Genomic DNA, 9,742 nt, shown 5'->3' on the forward strand with positions numbered 1-9,742 from the left:
AGGAAGTGATGCGTCCAAACGAAATCTGTTTTGAAATCAAAGGTGCTTTTAATAAATTACACAGCTGAAAATGTATTTTCTATGAATACGAATAATTATATGTCTCTCAGTGCTGTAATATACTTTTGTTTGTATACGGGATAGGGGTTTTCCTTAAATTTTTTAAGTTATTGGTAAGGTTACTTAACCGATAAACCACTAACTACTTTTGTTTTTCGTAACTGGTACTGGAAGTCAGTTTTTTGAAAATTGGTGAGTCAGTCTTTTATAACTTTCACTCTAGATTAAATACAAATGCACCCTCACAAACTGTATTTTTTAAGAGTTTTAAGCCATGTTTTGGTTTTCTCTTATTATAAATTATAAATCACAAATTGTATATTTATGAGTAATTATACAGTTTTGGTTTGTATATTAGCCGAATTTTATAAAGATTGCCATCGATGCCATTTGGTTGTTTATATAACCAGACGTATAATTTATAATTTCCCTTCCGGAAGCCAGTTTGGTGGGTTAAACCAAATTAATAATAGTAATTATACTAGCAAAGGTCGAGTGGTAGCCTATAAAGTGACAGAATTTCCCCTAGCAATCCATTCACTAAAAATACCAAAGATGAATAGAGGTCTTTTTAAAATTTGGCAGCTTCTGATCCTGTTTGACGGTATCCAAAATTCAATGGAAAGTAAATACGAATTTATTATGGAGGATGAGCGTATATTCACTGCTTGTAGTGACGAACCACCGCAAACACTAGATGTACATGGTTTATTGGATTTTTCTGAAAATACCTTCGACATGGATGAAAGTGGTGTGACAATTTCCGGAAACACAACTATTATATGGGATATTCAGCCATCTGACCGGGTTCAGGTGACTGAAAAGGATTTTGTTCAAACTGGAAATTATAATATAATTTTTTAGCTTGCTGCAAGCGTACTGTATTTCGATCGCGGAACCTGGCAACCAACCACGCTTAACTTAATGTACACTGATTTTTGCAAGGTCTTGTTCGACAAAAATCAGCTCTGGTACGATTCATTTACTAAGCACATAATAAATAGCGCAGAGATTAAGGAAAAATGTTTCCGAGTCAAAGGGGTAAGAATCATTTTAATAAATTTTCAATACCTTTTAAAGATCACTGTGTTTACAGGCAATAATCATGTTTGAAACTTATTCGGTGGACTTAATATTCTCTATTGGCTTTCCTTTAAAAAACGGCCGCTATAAGATTCTTTATAGGCTCACAGCATTCGACAAAAATGTAAAGCGCTCTAACGAAATCTGTTTTGAAATCAAAGGGGAATTTAATAAATTACGCAACTGAAACTTTCCTTTGTATGAATGCAAAAAATTATATGTCATTCAGTGTTGTAATAAACATGTGTACAATGAAAAATTTTACTGATTTATAATACTATATTTTATTATAACCTTGCAATAGTATCCATTTTTTAAAAATTTTTTAGGATGTCGAATTCATTTCTAGATGTTATCGGAAACTAAATAGTTGTCTTGATCATATTTTCTATGTTCCTACGGTATGTAAGTTCTTAAAGAATTCAAAACTACAATTATTCAAGTTGTATTTTAACAGGCATTTCATAATAATTATTTTTTGGTTTAAAATAAAACTTTTGAACAATTTGTTGCTCCATAAATTTTATATGATCCTTGAAAAATAAAACTTATTTTCGAGTTTAATTTAAAAATCATAAAATAAACCTTGTTCCTTGAGTTTTTTTCCATATTGTGGTGATTTTGTGGGCAATATAAGTGTAATAAAAGTGTAAATATTCTTTTAAAGTTCCAAGTGAGATTAAAAATGTGTTTGAGTGTTTTTGAATTATTTTGTGTTGCACATAGATACATGAATATTTTACTACAGTTTTTTGACTACTCACATCAATGGATAAACTATGTAAACTAAAAAGAATCCTGTTTTTATTCTCACATATATTTTTCCACTCCAGTTGCTCTTTTTCGTTGGCATTCCCGCAAACGGTACGCATTCATTTATCAATATTTATAGCATTTAATGTGCAATTTCCATTTCTTAATGAAATTACACAGAAATTATATATAAATCAGCATAATTTGAGCAACGTGCACCGCGGCACGCTCAACTGGCTGCCAGGCGGCTGGTATCGATATCTCGCCGGCCATGTAATTTCCGCTTAATTTGCTGCCATTACCACAAAAATGCATTAAATGTGTGTGCAGAAGGGCGCGGCGATAGCCTTTAAATGCGCTGCAATTATTTGCATTGCAATTTTAATTGAGTGTTAAAATATTTGCGGCCACCTGGTGCCGCGACCAATGAAATATGGTATCGCCTCTGGGCCACCATCGCGTCTAAGCCGTGATTTCTGGCTTAAGTCTCCAAGGAGCTGCAAAATTGCGGAGCACCAAGCCATCGCACAGTGATCAGTCCTCATTTGCTCCCATGGTGATGCAACTCCCCATCCCAACCCATCGTATCCCATCCTCTCTGAAAGCAATCCCACTGACTTAGCTTGTGCATCAAAGGTCCGGTTGTGTGGATGCATTAATAAATTGAGTTGGATCCCCAGTGAAGCTTGCAACTGCAACAGATTTGGCCTAAGCACACACAGCGAATAGTGTTGGAAAATTAGTTTTCGTAATAGTTTTATCAACTTTTATAGTCATTTAAAAATTATAACAAATAAATATGATACTTTTTCGTATATATGTATATATATATATAAATTAGCAAGTCATATCATAATTACAAACCCAGTCTTAAAACTAACTATATGTTCTTTTAGTTTTTAAAATATTTTACAAATGCTTTAATTCCCCAGAAATATTAAGAACGTGATTAAAATATTAAGTCGAAATAGTAAAGTATGTAATAAAATTATTTTTTCAGACTTAGGGATTATAAAAGTGTGCTTACAACTCTTTAACCTTGTTTCGAAACCTTATAGTTCGATAACTTAGCATCTAAATCCCTACCTTAAAATAGGACTTAAAAAAATGTAACAACGAATTCTTTTGATTTTATAGAACCTTTACCTGCATTTACTTTAAGAAGTCTTTATTTAATGTATGATTTAATAAAATGTTCTTCGTAGAGTTAATCTCGGAAACAGCCGATTTGCTGCATGCATATCTCCATCTCCCTCGCACTCCCCTTAGCTGAGTAACGGGTATCTAATAGTCGAGGCTTTTTCTTGTTTATTTTAGTTAGTCAAAAATTCGTCTAAGATCATAAGGCCTTTAAGGTAAAGACAGTTCGACTGGCCTTAATGGTAAATATTCTTTTCAGTGCACCCATACCCAGGCGCACACACAAACAAAGTCTGGGGACAGGCCTGTCGATTTCATTTGATATGCGCCTTTGGGCCATAAAATTTGACACAAACGCAGGACACCCATTGGGCCCACAGATGCCGGATTTCGAGGGCAATGGGACTGGGAATGGGAATGGAAATGGGTCTGGGAATGGGGTCCTCGGCAAAGCGTTGCTCATTTGCAGGCGTTATTAAATTGCGTTTTTCAGTTGGGACAGAGAAGAGGGAACCGAACGGATGCAGAAACAGGGGGCACTGGCATTTTAATGAACTGATGCATTTGGCCAGCTGCATTCGGCCCGAAAATGCCCCTTTGTGCATTTATTTGTTTGCTTTGGCACTGATTGTATTTGCATTTGTGCGTGTGTTTGTCTGTGTGCCATTGGCAAACGTTCGATTTGGTGTAATGAAATTTTCTAATCAAAGCGTTTTGTTTATTTGCATTTGGTCATCGGCTGCTGCCACTCCTTTTGGCTCCTGCTGTTCGAATGTTTGAATGTTCGAATGTTCGGCTGTTCGACTGCTCGGTTTTGTTTGGCTTGTTGACTGCCCGCCATTGTTTGCATTGGGTCAAAGGTTGTCACTTGTGCAAATACTAATTAGTTGTAATTAGGTTTTACATATGCACACCAGCCGCAAAACAATTGCTGCGAAAGTGAGTGGGCGTGGCATACGGCATTTGCTGATTAATCGGTGGATTAATCTTGGGTGAAAATTGCAATACACTCAGGGGATAATCGATGGGAAGCATGGGTTAAATATGTAGAAATTCTAAATAAAATATACATACATAAAAATATATTAAGAGGCTGGTGACAACAGTTAAAATGGTCAAAACATTATAATAAATCTTTAAAATAAATGATTTCTATTTAGATAAATGATTTTCCATCAGTATTTATATCAGCAAATTATCACGCTTTTAATTACCATTATAATTTGGCCTAGGAAATACTCAAAAGAATTTTTAAAAATTCTTGATTATAAATTATAATTGAATGTAAGCCAGGGAAAACCTTTCTTAACTTTCTAATTCTTCCCTGGGTTTTCTTAGCTTTTTAACTTAATCTATGCATTGCTTTTCATCCAGCTCAGCCTTAATCGCTTTGATCTGGTCTCAAATTAAATGGCATTTTGCGCGGCCAATTTACATATTTTTGGGCAAGGCAAAAATGGAAACAATAAGCCATAATTTTTATATAATTAACTCTATTCCCCGTTTGGCGCCACACAAAGTCTTTGAAAACTCATTTGAATATGAAATTCATATTCAAATTCAAATTTTCGCAGCTCTAGCTTTTCCCCTTGGCATCCCGGCATCCTGGCATCCTGGCTGCGGGTTCAATGAGGTGTTAAACCATAATTTGCACAAATGCTTGGGTGATTCGCCAACCGCCCACCATTTTGCCACCCAAATGGCCACGCCCCCCGCAGATTTGCATTTTTCGCGCTTTAATTTTTACTTTATTTCTTTGTGTGCTGGTTTCTTTTTAAATAAATTTTCAAGCTCCATTGTTCTTTTGCCTCACAGTGTTTTTGGCCACAATTACGCAATGGAGTCGAACAGAGGGTTTGGGGTTTTTTGATGCATCCACCGCCATCACAGTTAATCGCCATGAAATTTGTGGCCCATAAAATGGACACTGGCCACGCGTAATGGCCAAATTTTATTAGCTTCAATTTAACAATTTGTGGCTAAGGCCACTCCACGGACTTTATTAATATTTAAACAAGGCGGACATTAGACTTATGACCGCTGTGCCCCAAAAAAAAAAACAAGAAGAAGCTCATTTCACCTGGCCCGGCTGCTGTAACTGATGAGGATTCAGCCCGAACAAAGGAGCCACACCATTTTAATTTTTCACTTGGCTGAGTGCAGAATTAAGACATTAAACGAATGCGTCGCACTGTCCCCCGTCCCGCGGCTTATAATGAAGTTGGTGTTGGCACAGCTGTGCCAAATCCCCCATCCAGAATCCAGCATCCACCTCCATCTCCATATCCATATCCATCCAGTCCTGTCTGTCTGCCCCAAAGAAGACTGTACCCCCGAACAACTGATTTTAATAACAGTCATCCGCTGCCGCTGTGCATAACGATGCGTAACCGTCGAGAAGGGAAGAGCAGGGGCGTGGCAGGGCGTTTGAGCCACGTTATGACTTTGATTCATCAGGAGGGAAAGTGGCTGGGAACCTGCGACAGCCGCTGACCTGCACTGCAAAAAAGAAATAGAAAAATCAAACCATTTTCTAGAAAACTATTTGGATTAACTTTGATATATGTGTAATTCCAAAATTATTAAATACAAAAAAATTGACATAGTAGAAATATTTAAAAAACAACTTAAAATTAAGATACTAAACATATAATGTTTATGATGCGTATCACGCCCCGAAATCCAGATAGAACGTATACTAAATTCCATCAATATAATCATCATGTCTTATTAATTGTATTCTCTGTGTGTTCTTAAATTAAATAAATAAATTATTAATTTAACGACTTTTCTTTTTTCCATTCGCAAAGACATTCGTTAAGTATATTCTTTAAAAGTTTTAATGCATTTTAATAAATATGTATTTATATTTATTTAAGGTCTAAGAATTAGTTTAAAGGAATAAAAAGCACATATGTTGGGTTGGGACGACAGTCTTAAATATATTTAATATATATTTTAACACATAATTTATGAAAAGTAAACATCAAAAAATTTTAATTAACAAAAAAAAGTATTGAATAAGCTTATATAATTTTGGCATTACTAGAAATAGGTATACGTATTTTATGACTAAAACTATTATGTATCCTCCACAAAATATAAAAAAATTTTCTGCAAAATGTTAGTTATTAAACAAAAATTTCTCGCAGTGCCTGCTCGCCATTTGCATACAAATGGGCGTTGGACTTTGACGCATAAGTTCGCCGGCAATTTGCTTATAAAACGTATTCTAATTGCCAGCAATTGCGACGCGGCGACAGCAGCAGGTGGAGCCCGGGCTCCTCTTCTTTTCGCCGGCAGTCGGGGGTTAAGAGCTTAGCGGTCTTAACCCAAACAGTTCCCCAAGTGAGCCACACTCCACGGATTCGGCGGAAAAATGAAAGAGGCAGCTCGCCACCCTTGTCAGCGTTAGTAATAAAACTTTATTGAATTGTATTGATTTTAAAATTATTACCATTGAGGCGTAAGTAATGCATGTGCTCATATGTGTGTGTGTGCATGGGTGGGGGAAAGGGGGGTTGTTTCAGCTGTGTGTGTGAGCGCTCAAGTGTGTTCTAGCAACGGCTGTTGGAATTTAACAAACAACAACATTTTCATTATTGTGTGCAGCTCAGTGCAGAGAAAAAAAAATAAAGTGAAATATACCGAACCCAAACAAAGGGCTCAGCGAAAGGGGGCTTGTATTGTGCGATTTGGCCAAAAGGGGTGCCGGGGATTCACATTCAGATTCACATTCACATTCACATTCACCCCTTGAAAATGCCTTTGTCGTCGTCTCAAGTGCTTAACTTTCCATTTCGCTGTGTGCGCTGCAAAGTAGGCAACGTTTTCTTGGATCGCAGCAAACACACACGCACACATGCACACGCGGGCAGGTTTCCCTTTGGTTTTAATGAAAATCTAACATTTATTGTAATTTTCCCTCTGTTTTTTCCCTTTTTTTGTTTTTGTTTTATTTTTCCCGGCTTGCCGGCGTTGTTGTGTATTATTCGAGTTCGGTTTGGCACGTGCACAAATGCAGCTAATCGAGTGTGAAAATTGCTCTGGGTTGCCCCAGGAATTTCCTGTTTAAAGTCTGGCCAGAAAGCGGGCTTTAAAGGGGGTTAGGTACTTTACTTTTTTGGCAGTAGAAAAAAGCAAATATTCACAAGGGCTTGCAATAAAAATTTAACAATTACACCAGCTTTTTTAATTCATTTTATTTATAATATGTAATAAAAAATAAAATGTATTTTACCAAGGTAGGTATCATTTGCTTTTAATGGAACCTAACTAACCTTATAAAAGTATTTAATAAATTGTTAATTTCATTTTGATTTGGTGGAAATAAAAAAAAAATATTCACAAGGGTTTGCTAGACTTTAATAAAGCAGTAAAAAAATTTTCAATTCACATATATTATTTTAGTAAAAATAGTAAAAATGCAGGCATAAAAGTATTCAATTTAGCCCTATTCCTGTAATTTTAATGTTGTTACCTTTATTTTATATACATATTTTCATTCACTTTTCATTTTTTAAGGCTTCCAATTGTTTTAATTAAAGTACGATTTTATAGGAAGTTTACTGATAGAGTTTTTTTTTTCATTTGAAAACCCCTGCATTTGCAGTACTTTTGGTGAGAAATGTTAAGTGCTCGCCTCTAGTCCACCGGATATGCAAATCCATTCGTGGAACTGGTTCCGCTGGGCAGCCACAAAAGCCTGCTCTCGGCTCCACAGCCTGCCAATTCATTTCTATTCATGTTATGCAATTGAATTGCCCAAGTTTCCATCCCAGGGCTGCGCTAAAGCCAGCCTTTCCCGCTTATGCACATGCACCGCACCCAGGTCCTGGTCTCCGTTTTTCCTACCCTTACTTTTTTTTTTTGGGTGACCTGTTCACCTGCTCACCTGTTCACCTGTTACGGCCAGGATGCAGGATACTCGTACCTGTGGTCGCCTCCAGCAGCTGCCTGCGGCCAAAACTCTGTTTGCTGGCTCCTAACTGAGAGCTAAGCCACAGTTTCAGATAGTTGCATCCCCCTCCCAGCTTTTCCCACCCAGCTTTCCCCAGGATTTTCCTGCTGTCTTTCCCTCCAGCATTTACCCTATTTTGCCCTTGTCGTGTAAAGACAGCACTTGCGGTTGAGTTGATCTGACCGCTTGTCCGGGCAAGCCATAATTATGCAATTTCTTGTCAACATGCTCTGGACGGGAAATGCACAACGTGGCTCAAAACGGGTGTGTGTGCGAGTGTGTGTGTGTGGGCTGAAACAAAGACTTGAATGTTTTAGCTTCTTGAAATTGCCAGACATTTAAAGGCAATTATGCAGAGTGAGTGCCGTCTCCCTGGCCCACAACTTTTTGCGGTGTTGCCGAATGGACACAGGAGACATAGGCAAGGACATAAATTATTCATGGCTGCATTTTCGGGTCCCCAATCAGATGCCTAATTTGCCATGCTTAGCCCAAAACGAAATGCTCCAATGAATCCTACACTCAGTATGGAACACTTCAGGAAAACCAAGGTTGTTGATCTGAGATGAATTCATCACTGTTGCAAAAGGTAAAAGGTTTATAACACTTAAGGTTTTTGAAATTCAAAAATACTTTTACAAAACATCACTAATGCAATAGGTAAAATGTAAAAATAAGCATTTGGAGTTATTGAAATTCAGAAAACTTATAAAGCATTTAAGACTTCAGTTCTCTGGTAACAACAATCATAGCAAATCATCACAGAATATCAAGAATAAAATAACGCTTACATAATAAATAATCGTATGTTCTTTTTAACATATTTATATTTAATAATAATAGTACAACTAAAAATATAACAATTAATATATATTAAAGATACATTTATCCCTAATCCAAAAGTATAACATTTTAAGGACAGATATTATGGAAATTTAAAACTATTTTTACCAAACATTTAAAACTTATTATTTATTTTTACAACGCTTAGAATTTGAAGTACTTACCCGTAGTAATGTTATTTTAAGTATATTGACTGTTTTTCTATTTATTGTGTAAAACATCCTTTTACTTGTAAATCGCTTTCCCATTGATTTCAAAGAAGTTATCTTGATCTTAAAACGATTTATTTTCTCAGTGGAGTACGCAGCATGCATGTATTTATGCTGTGTGTGAGTAAACATTGTAGGAAATTCCCTCTTTTTATGCTCATGAAACCTAATCACACACACCCGCCCACTGCCAAAAACCCATTAAGAGGCAGGCTAAGCCAGTATCCACTTCGCTTCGACTGTATTGGTGTGCGGCAAGTGTCTTATCTACTTCCTGCTGATATGTTTATGATGCCAATGCCACTGATTATCAACTGCACGGGCCAGATGAAGATTCAGACCGGGAAGAATAAGCTCTAAAAGGAGCAGCCCCCAGCAGCAGCCAAGAAAACGAAAAGTTATTGCAATGCGTTCGTTGCCTCAGCGGAAAGTTGTCATGACATCGTCGTACTCGCAAGTGGGGGTAGTGCCATTGGCCACAGATTATGATTGAGTTTGTTGCACACATATTACACCTGGCAAAAAATGTCAAGTTAAGATCCAGAATTCAACCAAAATGTGGATATAGTATTACTTGTTTAATGTATTCCTCTTTAAAGCAAATTTTAAATACCTGATAAGGAGAATAAATGATTAAAGATCGATATTCTTATTAAATATCACTAACTTAGAAGATTATTTCTGAACCCTAAGT

General features: G+C 36.6%; 1 protein-coding gene across 1 annotated transcript; it reads left to right on the forward strand.

Annotated features, from left to right (window-relative positions):
• Nucleotides 1-615: 615 nt before the first annotated feature.
• LOC119549869 lies at nucleotides 616-1,330 on the forward strand. Its single transcript, XM_037858167.1, has 3 exons — nucleotides 616-873; nucleotides 925-1,101; nucleotides 1,157-1,330. Exons 1-3 carry the CDS (start codon nucleotides 616-618, stop codon nucleotides 1,328-1,330), a joined length of 609 nt encoding a protein of 202 aa, XP_037714095.1.
• Nucleotides 1,331-9,742: the final 8,412 nt, after the last annotated feature.

This window comes from Drosophila subpulchrella, chromosome 2R (assembly GCF_014743375.2).
Source record: "Drosophila subpulchrella strain 33 F10 #4 breed RU33 chromosome 2R, RU_Dsub_v1.1 Primary Assembly, whole genome shotgun sequence".
NCBI lineage: Eukaryota > Metazoa > Arthropoda > Insecta > Diptera > Drosophilidae > Drosophila > Drosophila subpulchrella.